At 38.9% G+C, this 16,312-nt stretch overlaps 1 protein-coding gene and 1 long non-coding RNA gene across 2 annotated transcripts; one reads left to right on the top strand and one right to left on the bottom strand.

Moving 5' to 3' along the window:
- Positions 1-8,088: 8,088 nt before the first annotated feature.
- On the bottom strand, positions 8,089-11,775 carry PNRC1 (proline rich nuclear receptor coactivator 1). Its single transcript, XM_034408959.3, has 2 exons — positions 11,025-11,775; positions 8,089-9,114 (listed from the first exon to the last, which is right to left on the bottom strand). Exons 1-2 carry the CDS (start codon positions 11,457-11,459, stop codon positions 8,680-8,682), a joined length of 870 nt encoding a protein of 289 aa, XP_034264850.1. The 5' UTR covers positions 11,460-11,775; the 3' UTR covers positions 8,089-8,679.
- Positions 10,938-15,674, top strand: LOC117660758 (uncharacterized). The gene is made up of 2 exons (XR_015731384.1): positions 10,938-11,224; positions 12,036-15,674. It is a non-coding gene; the product is annotated as an uncharacterized LOC117660758 (long non-coding RNA).
- The last annotated feature ends 638 nt before the right edge of the window (positions 15,675-16,312 follow it).

The raw sequence follows: 16,312 nt of genomic DNA, 5'->3' as shown, positions 1-16,312 counted from the left end.
ATATAGTTTAAAATGAAATAGAATCAGCAGGAAATATGGCAGTTTAGCAAAATCTCCCAAGTTCATGGAAAGATGAACTTGAGTTAAAACAGATACTTCTCACTTTCGGGCTCAGTTTATAGCTAGGTGCTTTTTTATGGAAAAGGGCAGATCTTTGGAGAAGCCTCAAATTTCCTTAACCCCTCTTAAAAAAAAGAAGCAAAAAGAAGTCCTCCCATATTTCTCCCTGCCCACTGTCTCTGGGACTGTAAATGGGGTGCTGGGAATAAGGTGACACCTGTGGATTACTCATCAACCAGCAAGACTATGGATATGTAAGTGTTATGTAAACAGTCTGTATGTGTATGAAATATGAGAAAGCCAATGCATAGAGCTTCTGCATTCACCTGTATTCTTAACCGTGACAATACTTTTCTTTCCCTCATTGAAACAAGTTGCAAAATAGGATTGCCAGATAAGAAATGGTATTTTACATCCCTGAGAACTGAGGGAAACAGCAGAAAGGCTGCATTATGCACTGTTTTTTTAAAGCACTTCATCAGACCTTACCAATTACCTTACTATATGTATATACTAATTATTTTAGGCAGGGCCGGGCAAAATCTTGATGAATTAAAAAAAATTGGAGTCTATGATCCTAAGCAGAAATCTATGAACTTAAGCAAGTATCATCTTGATTCACACCTGCTCTTGAATTCAGAAAAACCTGAAAGCAAAATAAATTTACGTGAGGTTAAGCTATAAAACAGCATAAGCAATTTGCAGTTTGTGGGCAATTTGCAACCCTCAACTCTTTTTTGAAAATCCTGGAGCACTTCTGATTACATCCAAGATCATCTGCGACAGAATTGCTAAAAATAGCAGCATGGTTTTCAATTGTCATGAGATAAGCCTATAAAAATGGCCATGTATGCCTTGAAATAAGCTTAACACAGTCAAAAACACAAACTTGCATAGTGTCTCCTGAAAGGCAGGGCTAGAGATAATAGTTGAGCATTTATTGCTTCTTTAATATATAAGACCACCCCACTTTACTTTTGTTGTGCCAACAAAGAATATAATTTACCAATTTTGGGGTATTCTAAAAATTTGCTATATTGTCTTTTGATATGTACTTCTTGCAGGCAAATTATATCTAATTTCATTTTTTGCAATTTCATAAGAATTCTTTTCATGGGAGAATTTAGTCCATTTATATTAATCAACAGTAAATTTATTTCTTCTATTTCATTAATATATAGGTTTTGCCGTTCTAGTTGCTCTTGTTTCTCTCTACTCTTTAGCTCTTGCTCCTTCTCTTTTTTGTTGTTTCACTTTCTTCTTCTTGTTACTTGTGGTTTCTCGTGCCGTTAATTCCTCTTGTCCTCTCTCTTCTATTTCCTCTCTTTTTTCTTGTTCATCATACGGGTTGAAATGATAGCCATAGAATTCATATGTTTTATCTAATGAATCCAATCTCTCTTTTGTCATTCTATGTAACCAAAATTCCTTCAGGTATCAGCCATCGAAAATATATCTGATGTTTAATCAACTGTCCTGTCAGGAATTGGTATTGCTTCCGTAGGTCTCTTACTCTTCTGGGCACCTGTTTTAAAACCACAATCTCTCTCCCTTTATATTTCAACAGTTCATCTCTTACTTTTTAAAGAATTTCTGCTCTTATTGTTTTATTGATGAATCTCATATGCACCTCCCTTGGGAGTTTCTTCTTTCTTGCATAACTAGTATGAATTCTAAACACTTCATCGAACTCAGCCCTCATGTCCTGTTTCGTTATCTGTAGGGCCTGTGCCATTAACTCAGCCATCAATTCAGCTGGAACATCTTCCTTTTCTTCTTCAATATTCTGGAATCTCAGAAAATGTTTGGCCTTCTCCATTTGCAGCTGAATTACAGTTCCCTCCAGTTCCTTATTAGCCTGCATTAATCTCTGGTTCATTTCCTCTGCTTTTTTCCTCTGTTTGTTCTGATTTCAATAGTTTTGATCTTTTCTTCGGTTTTGGCTAACATCTGCTTAAATTTCCCCAATTTTTCATCCATGCTTTCCCTTTACTCCATCTCTCCCATCTCCGTCTTAATCTCTCCCATCTCATTCTTCATTTCATTGTGGTTCTTGGCTATGGTCTTTGTAGTGATTGAAACAATGCCTGCATGTCTTTGTGAATTGTATTCATTTTCTCCTGAATCAAACTTTCTATGGACCTTTGGTTTGAGGGACTTGACTTTGCTGATGATGGTGCCAATGGGATTCCCCCCCACTAGTTTAGATAAATTTGAGTTTGACATTTTAAACTATTATCAATATATCAATTGATATATTAAAGCAAATGCCCAACAATAATTCTAAATTCTGCCAAATCTTCCACTCCCTTTTGTTCCCCTTTTTTAGTATTAACCAATAGGTCTCTTCCCCCGCCCTTTTTTTAAAGTCAACAACCAACTTCAGTGTTCTTTAACTTTAAATTCCACACAGTCTATGTCTGAACTAATCCAAAAGATTTCTTCAGCATTCTTTTTAATCCACTTATTCTTCTTATAGCAAATGGTATTTATAATCCACAAGGCCCACAAAACCTCCAATAATTATAAGTTGCCCTCTCCAGCTGTTCAAAAGGCCATCCACTTAACTTCAAAATAAATCCAAGTTTCACACTGCCCAGGTATTTGTAATCCACACAGATTCAGAGAGTTTCAATCACAAGTTTTCTGTGTCTTCCACGTGTCAAATGTAAACAATTTACAGGTGTTAATTCCATAAGTCTGCAACAAGTCAGGCTTATCAATTCAATTCCAGGCAAACCCAAACAATTCACTTTTTCCAAGGCAATTCAAGGTCTTCTCCCTCCCGGTGTCAAATTCTACCAGTAGATGGTGCCCTTACTCTGTTTCTCCACTGTCACACAGTTTCACTTCAAGAATTTTTATGTGCTTTCAAAATGTCCAAGATTCACTTTTCAAAGTTTTCAATACTCAAAAAAAATGTCTTAAATGTGCTGTAGAAATCAGGCAAAATGTCCTCAAACAATCAGCCCAGGGTCTCAGTCACTTAAAAGTCTATTTCTTAAAAGCGCTCTCTTTTCATTCCTTTGAATCTGTCAGCAGCTCATGAGCTTAGTTGCTGCCATTCTTGAGGAGTGATTAAAGACCACCTCTTCCCTTTTAGAGTCTCATTTCAAATAAAAAGTTAATTTCTGGGGCAAATTCCTCAACAGAAGTTGGAAAATTGAAAGTATCTCACCCAGATCAACCATGCTGTTATCCACCTGTCTTCTTCATTGAAGCTGTCACAGCCTTGATCCGGCCAGTTTAATGGTTGTCTTTTCCCTCTGCCTGTTTGAGGGGTTTTTCCAGATAGAACAAGGAGTTTGCTGACTCCTTGTGATCAACGGAATTTTCACTCTGTTTTCACCACCTTTCCAAGGTGGCTTGGGTCCAAATGAGTCCAATTGGACCTCCTAGCAGGTGGAATTCGGCGGCTTAGCATGGAGCCCCATGAAAGCACACCGTTTCGCTGCAATGTCATCTCCTCCCCCAATTGGCTTTTTGTTGAGTAACCCAGAGATGATGGAGAACAACTTCTTGGATTTAGCTTCTTGTTTTCTCTTCAATTTCTACTGACTGTTCTGATATCCGGTTTGGTTTCTTCTGTTTCTTGTTCTTTGGCAATGTCTTTTTATATTCATTGATAACATTTTTATTTGATTCTGTAGTTTGTCTGGTTCCCTATCAGTGGAGTTCAAGATTTCAGAGCAATTCCTGATGTTCTCCTTGAAAATTGTTATAAGCTTATATGTTATATCATATCATGGAAATTGGTTGATTTTCTTATGCTGTGGTAGCTTGAGCAGTTCATGATCTATTCCGTCTAATCATCATCTGTCTACATGAGCAGTTCATGCTCTTTGCTGTAAAACTGAGCTCTTCCAATTCCTTGTATCAATAATATTGTCAGTTTGATTTCTATGTACTCTGTCTAATGGTATGCATGTACGTTGGTGTTGTTTTGGTTGTTTGAAGATCATTTGGCTTTTTGAAAATTCATTTAAACAATTACGCAAAGAAAGATTAGCAATCTGAACATTGGAAATTTACCTTAAGCAGAGAAAAAGAGGAGAGAGAGAAGAGGGAAAATAAGAGGGAGAGAAGAAATAAAGATCTACAGTAACTACCTTATTAGACTTTGAAGTTCGGAAGATGACTACAATTGCAATTTTATTAAATAGATTGATACCCAGTCTCTACTATGTACCTCTTGTGAAGAAAGAATATGACCAGCTGAAGGTCATTTCTAGTAATGGGATCTTGGCAATGGGAAGGTTTAATAGATCAGTTTTAAAATTGAAAAATAGAGCTATATTCAGTGCCTGCTGAAATAACAATTTCAATTCTGTTTTTAGCTTATTGCAGAGGAAGTCATTCCTTTCCAGTGCTAAAAGCTCATGATATTAAAACATCTGCTACTGACAAAATAATCAGACAATCAGACAAGAAGGCTGATAGGAAATTGTAACCAAAAAATGTAAGATATTTATATTTATTAAGATGAATTGGGACACACAACTGCCCCAAAAGTTCTGGAATCTTAAATCTTTAAGATTTATCCACTGTACATATGGAATATGAATATGGATATGAAAATATGGATATGAATATGGATATGGATAAGAATATGGATATGAAAATATCCACTGTAATGGTGAAGCCAATGTCACCTTAAGATTAACAGGTGTATCATTCTTTCACTAAGCAAAATCCATACTTTGGTCTATGGAACATACACAGACATATGGCCTATCTGTGACAGTGTATAGCACTTAACCTTAGTGCTTAACTGCAAACAAGCTGTAGAACAAGCAAGATGTTCTTGAACATCAATAAACTTGCTGGGAAACAAGTTTCTATATATTCTCATGGATTTCAAGAAGCTGGGAAGGAAACAGGTGAAACTTGTCTCACCTTAAATGAGACAAGATGGACCAGGATGTCCTGGACCTGCTGAAGAGTTTCATCGTTTTGAAGGTGGGGAGCTCACTCAAAACTCCTGAAGGAATTGTGAATACGATCTGGACAGGATTATTGAAGAAGGAAGGCATCAAAGGGGGAAGAGATTTATTTGAAAGGGAGTCACCTTCCAGAGAAACATTTATGATCCTATTATGTCAGTGTGAGGAATTGCCAGCTAAGTTTAATACTCGTTTAACTCTAATGAGAGAAAGGAGGGAGCAATTGTTACACATACAGGGCCTATAAGCAGAAATGTCATTTTTCAGGCAGGGCAATCATTTACCTTTTATAAGCTGCTTAAGACCTGGTTGTTCACCCAAGACTTCAGCTAGAATGACCCTCTTTGGTTGACTATTGACTGCTTGGCTTTTGGAGTTTGGTCCTGGTTGGCTGTCTCCCCCTCCCTCTTTTATCTGTAAACCACTCGAGTTGCTATAGAGCAGGGCTGTCAAACTCAATTTCATTGAGGGCCGCATGAGGGCTGAGGTTGACCTGGGGGGGGGGCGACGGCGGCTGTGGCTGACTGGATGGGTGTGGCCAGCTTGATACCACTTCCCAAACTGCTGGCATGTTTCCTCTTTGCATTGGGTAGATCGGGCCAAAGCAACGCAGGCCAGCTACTTACATTTTTCAGGATGGCCCTGCGGGCCATATCCAGTCACATCATGGGCTGGATCCAACCCGCAGGCCTTGTGTTTGACACCCCTGCTATAGAGCCTCAAAATTGAAACAATTAAAATCCTCCTGAAGACCTCTTCTGCAGAGTGTACCATGCATATTCCCCTCTCAGATATGGCAGATTATACTGAGGCAGCCCAAGGGAACAGATCAACTCACGTTAGAGATAGTTACCCTACTCATACCATATGGTTTCATACTGGCTTGTCTACACCACACAGCTCTTTCAGTTTGATGAGGGGACTTTTGCACTAGTAGTGAGCAGTATAGTTGAGATATTTTTACATTGTGGGCAGTGCTAGTACCCACTTGGGGAATTAAGAGATTCTTTCACTGAGTTCACAAAGGAGCTGTGCAGACAGGACACAGCAGTGTGAGCCATATGGAGTGAGGCAGCTCCCTACATCACCAGAAGAGCAAGATGCTCCAAAGCTCTGTCATTAGCAAATTACGTAGAGCCTTCAAATCCGGCTGACATAACTAGATTTGCCACAAGTAATGAAAAGGAGAAGCAAATCCAGCTTCATTGTACATGTTTGCCCTTGAAATAATCTTTTGGACATGTGCAAAAGCCTTCCATTTTGCATGTACAAAAAGTTAACACCATCATCACAAAGGCCAAAACTACAGATCACAAAAACTCATACATAGGATTGATGCCTATCCATCCACAGATCGTGAAGGCAACATGTATGAAATCTGGTAGACCTATAAGCAATATAAATATGCCAAGGCCAGAATCACTTTTACAAAAAAGATTAGTCAAAACAGATGGACGCCACATTCAGCAAGAATACAATTTACTTCCATTAGCTTGCAGTGGCTTTATTACAGTATATGGGGGCAGTACAATTCTCTCTTAATTGTGGAAGTATTTTGACCCTTTAGTGCGTTGTAATGAACTGTTGCAAGTCAAGGACTACGTGTACTGTACATTGTCTGCCTTTGTGAAAAAATGAAGCTTTGAAATCTATCCCATCTGTCATTTTTAAAACCTTTTGAAATTTCTACAGAATGTTGCTTGTTGCTTTGGAAAGCATGGGCGGAACTGGATTTATCCAAATCATCGTTTTATTTCCCCTGAAAATATATTGAATGTGAAGGATTATTTCTACCAAAATGGGCTAAACTATCATTCTATTAAAGATCCTTGTTACATATTTAGCAAAATATACTTTTCATGAGGCCTAGATATAGCCACTAGGTGCATGCAATGCTATTCGATCCAGAGGGTAAGGTGCTTGTGTGGAGATATCAAGTAGTACCTGTTGGCACTTCCTGAAATGAAATACATTTATTTCTGGGATTTTACAGCAGCCTGAGGCAGTCTTGGAAAAATAAAAGGTTCTAAGGAATCGTTGCAAGCTGCCACACAACTGTGTACCACAAAGCACCTTTCTTCCTCAAAGCATGAAACAATTCTAATAACTACAATGTTTATCTTGCATACTTTTGCAAACAACTTATTAAAAGCAGTGCTGTATTTCAGAGCTGGGGTTAATGTGCTTTGCCTTTATTGTAAATTAACCATACTTTGTAATATGATTTGGAAATAATTATGTCTTTTTTGTTACTTCAGTATACAACTTGTATACTGTGCAATGATAGTGTGCAACTCATTGTTACAGAAACAGAACACTTTTTGTCACATTCCCTTTCATCTGTTCTGGAAGTTTTGCTCATGGAAAATATACAAACTGCTCCCTGAATGACACATTTCAGGTAAACATCATGTTTCTGAACCAGTTTGATAAGGAACAAGCAACTGTATATACAGGCTGCAATTAATGTTGGGAATACTGCTGAAAAAAATATACTTACCATGAAGATCTGCTTGCATTTTCATCAGCATACAGAAGATATCTTCTTCCTTTAGGTATGTGATCTTGTTGAAAAGATATGGTTCTTGTTCATGTTTCTTACATTAAGGAACTAGTTTTTACTTTAAGTCTCCTATTATACAGAAGAATACAGCCTTCCATATCTAAATTCAGCAAATTAAATTTGCCAGAGTAAATGGAACTCTGACCTGCCTTTCTGAGTTGTATGTATGTATATGTGTGTGTGTGTGTATACACACATTCACATTGCAATATGCAGCTGCATCCAGTTGTGATTTTAATGACCAATTTTCTAGGTCATTAGGACTATGGAATACTGTAGTATTCCATAAGGCTATGGAATACTGCATCAATGTGTTCTATATGCAATTTTAATATAATGCAGTGAACGAAACATAAAAAGAAACTACTATACTATATTGTAAAATACATTGTTTCTAATTAATAATTCTAGCATTTAGAAAATGTAACCTGTATCACTGACATAACACAAAAATGCTTAGCATTTAGTATTGCTTTTCAAGATTCAGCCAGACAGAAAACACATAAAAAATAACCAAGTAAGGGGGAGGCCAAATTATTTTATTTAATTTTTTTTTTTAAAACTAGCCAATCATTTCTGGCAGATAGCACTGTTATCTACGTTAGATAAGTGCTAGATTTCAGGTGTCAATTAAATCCCAAAGTTTGTATGGTGTAATTGAATTTAACTCCATATATTCTTTTCAAACAATTTCACATCTTTCTGAAAGCTTATTTTTCAATAAAACATTGCGTGCCACGGACTGTAAATTTTTTCAGTAGTGCAACAGTAATGTTTTCACATTTCCATTGAAAATTAGTATTTTTTCCTTTGAAAAATCTCAATACCTTGTGCAAATGTTGACAGATCTTTCCATGTGTCAAACACACTTTAAAAAGATGTCCATTATTATGTACAAAAGCCATCTACCGCATGGGCAGTGTAAAATACATCCTTTCATAACAAAACTAAAATGTACCTCAAAATATGAATATACACATTACATGATATACATTATTTACATATCCATAAAAAATTAGAGTACAGGTTTCTGTTTTTAAGACTAATCAGTCCTTTGAACATCAAAATGCAACAAGGCTGGGTTCAGATTGTTGGCATGTTCTTTGTCAGAAGCTATGCTTGAACTTTTAAGAGTGTCTTTAAATGGACTGCCATCATCTTTCTGTTTTTGTCAGAAAATTCAACAGTGCTCCCAACCCAGTGACTGGGAGGCTTTGGAAGGACACTGGGTGAAGGAGGATCACTAAATTTTGCCCCAGCATAATTTTCTTTTTGGTTAGCTTCTGTCACAAAAATAGATTTCTTTGCTTTAAAATTTTCTGTATTTTTCAAAGGCTTTTTCTCCTGCCTTTTAATGAGTTCAGATGATAACGATTCTTGCCAAAATGTATTTTCACACTTTTTTGTAGATGGAAATTTATTTAGTGATATGTTACATTTACTCCTCTGTCTGTTACTCTTTGATTGGTCAGATAGATGCATATTGTGAACAGGCTGATTGTAAGGCAGCGGAATCTTCTCAGATTTTCCTATCCTGTTTTTCAACAACTGTAAAGATAGAAGATAATCTCATAAATATCTCTGACAATAATTTCTAATGTCTTAATATTAAATAAACTCCAGTTAATCCTTTATTCTATTACATTAGCTTATAGTTCCATATAAAAATAAAAGTTAGGCTCACCTAGCTATAAATTGCCTGTTTGCACTTCACAATTGTTGTCAAATTGTTTTATCCTTTTCCTTCATTTCCTGGCTTGCCTTCAGTTTGTTAACTAGATGTCAGGACCTGTCTCACTTTAGAGACAATAGTTTTGAGATAGCACTTGTCTAAAAATCATAATTAAAAATTAAAATGGAAACAAGCAGTATTCTAGTGATCTTAACGCTAATCCTATACAGTGTATGCTTCAATGCAACTGATTTCAAGAGTTTGTTTTTAAGCCCCAAAATTAGAGGTTACTGCCTAAACAGCTGAGGAATGTATTGCTATATGATGTATGAATCTTTATAACCAATCAGACCACTGCTGTATCTTGTATATTCAACTAAATTACTTTAAAACTGTAGATTAACAGAATAATGCAATTTTCCTCTAACTAGGCAGAGGTTCCCACTGAAATGACCTTTTACAGTTCTGAGGATCTGACAGGATCTAAGGATTTCATAGCTGTAATACTGTTTCCTACTAATATGTATAATTCACAGAACACATTTTAAAATAAATAATGTCCCTAAGTGAGAAACAGTGCCAGTTAAAACTAAGGTGCAACTTCAACAGTTCATTTAGTGACTATTCAAAGTTACAGCACTGAAGGGACACAACCATTTTTCACAAAATCATTGCAGCATCCCCATGGTCACATGATCAAAATTCAGTCTCTTGGCAACTGACTCATATTTATGACGGTTGCCGTGTCCCAGAGTTACGTGATCCCATTTGGCAACCTGACAAGCACAGTCACTGGGGAAGCCAGATTCACATAACAGTGTTACTAACCTAACATCTGCAATGATTCATTGAAAAATGACTGCAAGAAAAGTAATAAAACGGGGGGAAACTCACTTAGCAAATGTCTCGCTTAGCAACAGAAATTTTGGGCTCAATTGTGGTCATAGGTTGAGAACTACCTGCGTAACCCATCCGATTATACTACACTGCAAATGCGACAAAGATCTTGGGAGAGGAAAAATTACGAAAATGAAGAGAGCACTCAGCAGGAAACAGTGGATTTTCCGTAGGCTGTCCCCTAAGGTCTGGAAGATTTTTTTTGGGGGGGGGGGGTTGAGCTTAAAAATATTTAAAGACCAGTTGCCTGCCAGGATGAAAAATAAGCCACAAGGACCCTTCTCTAACTACGTCTTCCAAATCAAAGTCACTTCACCGGCAGGTTTGCTGGTTATTCCTGTCAGAAGCATCACAATTAAAATATGGCATAGCCCATACGACATCAGATTTAAAATATACAAGATTTAAGAGATGCTCAAATCGAACAGATCAAATTGGCAGGTAACTCTCCCCACCCCCGAATCGAGGGGGGGTGGTGGAAGAGTGGCATCGACTTCTCGGTAAACAAGCAGAGGGAGCGGCCATCCGCTACCCGCCCCCACGGCGGGCACTGCGAAGCGAAACCAAACCAACAGCCTCTTCTCCGCCACGGAGGCGGCCCGCCCTCCCCCGTCGCCCATTGGGCAACAGCCTCGGCCGTCGCGTCGCTCTGCCGCTCCGCCTCAGCCCAGGGGCTGAATCCGTCTGTTGCTGGGCGCAGGCTCGAAGCCGATTGGCGCGCGCTTTCTACCTATCCGCGCCCGTGGAATCTCCCTGCGGCGACTGCCTTCGCGCGCAGGCGATGTAACGGAAATTCGGCCCCGCCCGCCGAGCCCGGAGCGGACTCCGTGCGGCTCGTCCCTCCCAGCTTCGAGAAAGAGCTGCTTTTCGGCCCTGTGGTTCGCCTCACCTCTTTCCTGAAGGGCTTGTTTGTAACGACCGGGGTCGTTCTTGGCGAAGGCGCCAGAGCTTCCTCGCTGGAACGTCCCGTCTCTAATCCAGAGTCTGACGAAGCGGTGGAGACTTCGCAGCGGTTGCGCGTCCCTTGCGCGGCGTTCCTTCGTCCCAAGCCGGCGCGGTGTTGTTGGAATTGCTGGTAGCAGCGACACTGTAAGAGGCCACAGGGAGCAGAACGGATCTTCCTTCTTCGTCGCCTGACTCTTTTCAGCGACGGTCTTGCGCTACCGTTTGATCCTAGTCCCGGACAGCAGCCGGGTTGGGGGCTTTCGCTGCTGTAGTCTGCCCGCAGGAGTCGTTGAAAAAGGGACGTAGGAAACGGACGATGGTCCTCGGTACCGGCTGACAACCGGGCTAGAAAGGGCGAAGGCGCTGTGGTAGTCACCATAGTGAAGGCTTGGAATATATGCGCAGCAGCGCAGGGGCAGGGAGAAGCAAGGGGGGCGGGGGGGGACAAAAAAATCGGGGATGGAGGGTTGGGACTGCTGAGCCTCGGTCGGAGCCGAGGCTGCGCTGGTCGAAGCGAGCAGATCCTCTCTCAGGAGAACATGGCGGGGGAGTGAAGCGAGGAGCCCCAACGCCCTGCTGTTGTTACTCCAAGAGGGGCCCGCCCTCTTCCAGTTGACCGCCAATCAGAACAAAGCCACAGCGAGAGCTTCCGCCTCCCGTCCCTACTGTCCAATCGGCAGGGAGTTCGCTCCTTTACGGCATCCGCGCCACCAATGCGGGCAGGCGTAAAGCTTGCAGGGAGGTGGGGCGGGGGGGGTCTCACCCTTCTAAGAGGCCTTTAAAAGTTTTCTGTGAGCCGTGGTGGGCGGGGAGCGTCCTTTGTCTAGCGACGGGCCCTCCCTCTCAATTCGGTAGAGTTGTGAGTAAACAAGCATAGGATTGCGCCTGTGGGGCGGCGGCGTCCAATCAGGAGGACCGAACGGCACTTAGCCCGCCTCTCTTATTTGTGTGACAGTAAATCCGGAAGGAGGAGGAGGAGAGTGAGAAGTGGTCGCCAGCCCGAGGAGAAGGAGTAAAGAGCTGGAGGTCCGAAGGAACGCCGGCGGCGCTATGGCAGAGGAGGCGGCTGCTGCAGTAATATTGGTGCCGCGAGGCCCGGAGGCTGCGGGGTTGCTAGAGGAACTCGATGGTCCCGTCCACCAGGAGGAGAGTCCTCCTCGCTTCGTGGCCACCGGCTTAGATCATCAGCAGGTCTGGCTGAGCTCTTGGATGAGTCCCGCCTGCCAAATCCCAGCTATCGATCCCAAGGCGCTGCAGGACTTGGCAAGTCTGGCCGTCCGGGTGGCGACGCAAGTAGAGGAACTGCTGCGAAACGTGCAAGGCGCCCTGCAGGCTCTGACAACCCTCAGCGTGGGCTGCATCCAAACCTACCGAGATGGGGTGGAGAGCCTGGGAGAAGCCGTAGACACAAGCATCCGCTCCATGTACACGCTCATGGCCCGCTGCGAAGAGCTGGATCTGGAGCTGCAGCCGGTACCGGCCCTGGCCAGATCCATCCGGGACATGAAGAGTGCGCTGGACAGACTGGAAGGCCTCTGCAAATAAATCTACTGGGCTGCTTTTCCTGCTGGCCTCTCGGACCTTGAGGCTTGTCTCCAGCCAAGAATGCCTGTCTCTTAGTAGATACTTCTTCAGAACCCGCTGCTTGGTAAATCTCAGGATCCTTGCAAAGCTAATGGTTAACCAGCTGTGAGAAACTGGATGAAATTGGTTTGGCCGTTTGATAAATAACCAGTTCTTCCTCAGTCTCATTTTCCCCTCTCTTGCAACAATGCCAGTAAAGACGAATCCATAGTTCCTTGCACATAAAGGGTTCTGTAAAAACCGCCTAAACATTTAGTCTTGATAATAAATTTTATGTAGTCTGCTCCATATATGTTTATTCAGAAATAAGTCCTAATGTGTTTGCTGAGGCATATGTGAAAATAAAGATCATGCAAGATTTTAGTCTTGAGTTGCCACACAATAGAATTTAATTCCTGAATGAATGTGTAAGTCGAACTGCAAACTGAATAAAACATGCTTATTTGCAACTGTTTATGTAAGCATACATGACATTCTTAACTGGATAATTTATAGACTCATTGAGATAAATTTAACGTACTGGACAATGTTAATATCTAAACTAAGTTTCACGAATTGTTTATATGAGCAATATTAGCATTTATCTTAAACTAAAAGTTAGTATTCATCTAAATTTCCACATAATTTTTATATTGTTTTATAGGCTTATATTGGTTGAAGTTTGAAAATACTGGAAATATTAAGGTGAAGCAACATCTATTTTCAATATTCACAAATCAGCCAAGCCACATTACTTAGACTAAAATTCCTGGAGGGCAATGACGTAATATTGAGAAGATGCAAAGTAATAACTGATCTGGGAATTTCCAGGGCTACAATCTGCCCTCATTTATGAACTGACTGAATGACGTTGCAGAAAATCACTATATACAAATCCCAAGATATGGCATAAAACACATATGCTGAAACTAAGCAGGCTGATTGCTTTGAATATGTTGAATGCAGCATATTGGTGAGAATTGGTTGGCTTTTGAGATCCACATAGTTTTTCAGTAGAATTACAAAAATCACCAGACAGGAGAATTAAGGAGGAAGTGCTTCTTAATATATATTTAGTTTGGGAATTTATTTTCATTACTAGAGATGAACCTGAAATTCGAGCATAAATCTTGTCATGTATATACTAATACTATTCTCCAGGTTTTCTTGATTTAGTCACTTTAAAATGGGGAAATACTTTAAAAAGCAATAAAGATTTATGAACCTGCAAGTCTTTGTTCATCATGCTAAAATGTATTGCAGATTCTTTTCTAATTTCTGTACAGACCTGATATATAGTGCCTTGATTCCTATAGGAAGATGAAATGTAAAGGTCAAATGTTATTTTTTGATTCTGCCTATAATTACCTTGACAGTGTTGTGGCTTCATCTCTCTAGTAATCTCTTCTGATCTAACATTTGCTCTCAGGTACCAGTAATATATGAAATATTAATTATTGACCTGTAAAACTATTAACAAAATAATCTATGTTGATGATGTTTACCATTTAAAACAATAACAAAATGGTAAAGTAAACTTTGAACTGTGTTCTTGGGTTTTATTGCTGAAATCAAGAGTCTGTTCCATAATATTCCTGTTTAAAAAGAGTAATATTAATAAAAATTTCCTATATGAATATAAGATGTATAACTGCACTGTAGTCATTAGATTTATTCAAAGTTCAGCACTTCTGTTTGAGAATGTCATTAATTTTCTAGTTGAAATCTATGATACTAAAGAAATGCTTTTATGTAGGAATTTGCTATGTTAATATGTCCCATTGATTTTTTAAAAATACCATAGGGTCAGTGTACAAAGGAACTAATTTTTTAATAATCAAGATACCACTATTCTCTAAAAATGTTAGAGGTTTGTGCCATCTTAAGGATCAAATCTCCATTGTACAAGCTTTTGTATGGCCAGTTACATGGTGAATTATAATATATTTTGTTACTTTTCAAACCTTAAGTTTAAATGCTATAAAACAAGCATTGTGGTACTGTAAGTTTACTGCAGAAATTCAATATACACTAGTTGCTAATTTGGAAACAGCTGCTTTACTATTCTATTAGGGCTTTATAGTTAAAGTTTTAGTTTATAGTACATAGTTGAAAGTTGAAAATTTTATTAATAGGGTTTAGAATAAAACTTCCACAATCATGCTTTTTTAATCTGCTTGATAAGTTTTTCAGATATCTTTAATTATCTCTAACTTGTTCATTATCCTAATCCTATAGTTAGAAAGTACTTCGATTCTTTGTAGTTGTGTTTGCTAAAGATATTAACATCTTAAACCAAATTTCTGGAGTCACCCAACATACCTAGTAAACCAGTATAAACATCATATGACCTTAGTTTGCACAACAGACTAAAATACAATATGGTTGGCTAGTTTGTGGTTCAACGTGAGTACTGCTTTTGAGTTATACTCTGGCAATGGAGAGCATTTGAACATGTGTCATAACACGCAGAAACATTTTTAACAATAATTAAAGCAATTACACTGCTGCAAAGCTGACGGGGATGAAAATGGCTTCCAGCTATCCCCACAGGCCTGTATGTGTGCAATTGCTTTGCTTTCAGGACAGCCAGGTACAGCTTACAAAGCAGCCATCTGTGCCTTGCAAAAACACTGCTGCTCTAATAATTCAAAAAGAGATTCTTTGTTGATCATGCATGTGAAATACACAGCACTAGTTTATAGCTTTGCCATCTTTTTGTGATACATAAGGACAGGTCTTTAGCTTGTCCAACTCAATGAATGAATGCTCACTAAAGTCCAAACCTCAGCACGATCAAGAGCCATCTGTAGTAGAGAATATTCATAACATTTGGAAAATGTAAAGTTCATGAAGGATGGATCCAGATATATTTATTTTCATCTGAGTAAATTATGATTTTAAAAAAAAATGCAATAGCTGTTGGGTTTTTTGTTTCATAATATTAATAAAAATAAAAAGTAAACAGTGTATGTATTTGGGATTTTTTGCTTGCATTTTTATTCAATAAAAAAGAGATGTTAACTAAAAATTTCAGTAAATATTTTAGGTTACATCCTTTCAGCGAGAATTATTTTTTTAAAAAATGACTTCATTGCATTATATTGTCGCAGATACAGTGAAATTGATGCTTTATTTTAATACATTTGTTCCATTTAGGTAAAAAGCAATTGCATGTATTTTTGGTATTTAATATTTTCAGGTGTTTATTTTCTTTTGAAATTTAGCTCATGGGAGTTGGAGAAAGAAAGTGGGCTTATAGTCAAAAGACTTGCTGTTCAATTTAAGAAAAAGAAATATATGGCTCCAACAATTCAGTGCTTTTTTTTTTTTTTTTAAATTTGATTTATATGCCGCCCTTCTCCGGAGATTCAGGGTGGCTTACAATGCGTTAAGCAATAGCCTTCATAGCTTTGCAGAATTGATTAATATAGATCAGCTAGGGGTGACTGGAATGACTAATGGCTTGAATTTATCAATATAGGTATAATCTGTAAATATCTATCTTGTATATTTTTCTTTTTTCAGCTATTTCTCTTTTGTGATTTATAATTTTGTGTAGTTTTTGTTTTCTTATTTAGTTTATTGAAAACTAAATAAGAAACTAAAACTAAACCCAAAACTTCAATAAGAGGTATGAATATATTTGATTAGGAAATTGAATTTTAG

This window comes from Pantherophis guttatus, chromosome 1 (genome assembly GCF_059756535.1).
Source record: "Pantherophis guttatus breed Tessera chromosome 1, ASM5975653v1, whole genome shotgun sequence".
Taxonomy (NCBI): Eukaryota; Metazoa; Chordata; class Lepidosauria; order Squamata; family Colubridae; genus Pantherophis; species Pantherophis guttatus.
Note: the sequence above shows the minus strand (reverse complement) of the source record. Positions and strands in the feature narration are given on the sequence as shown.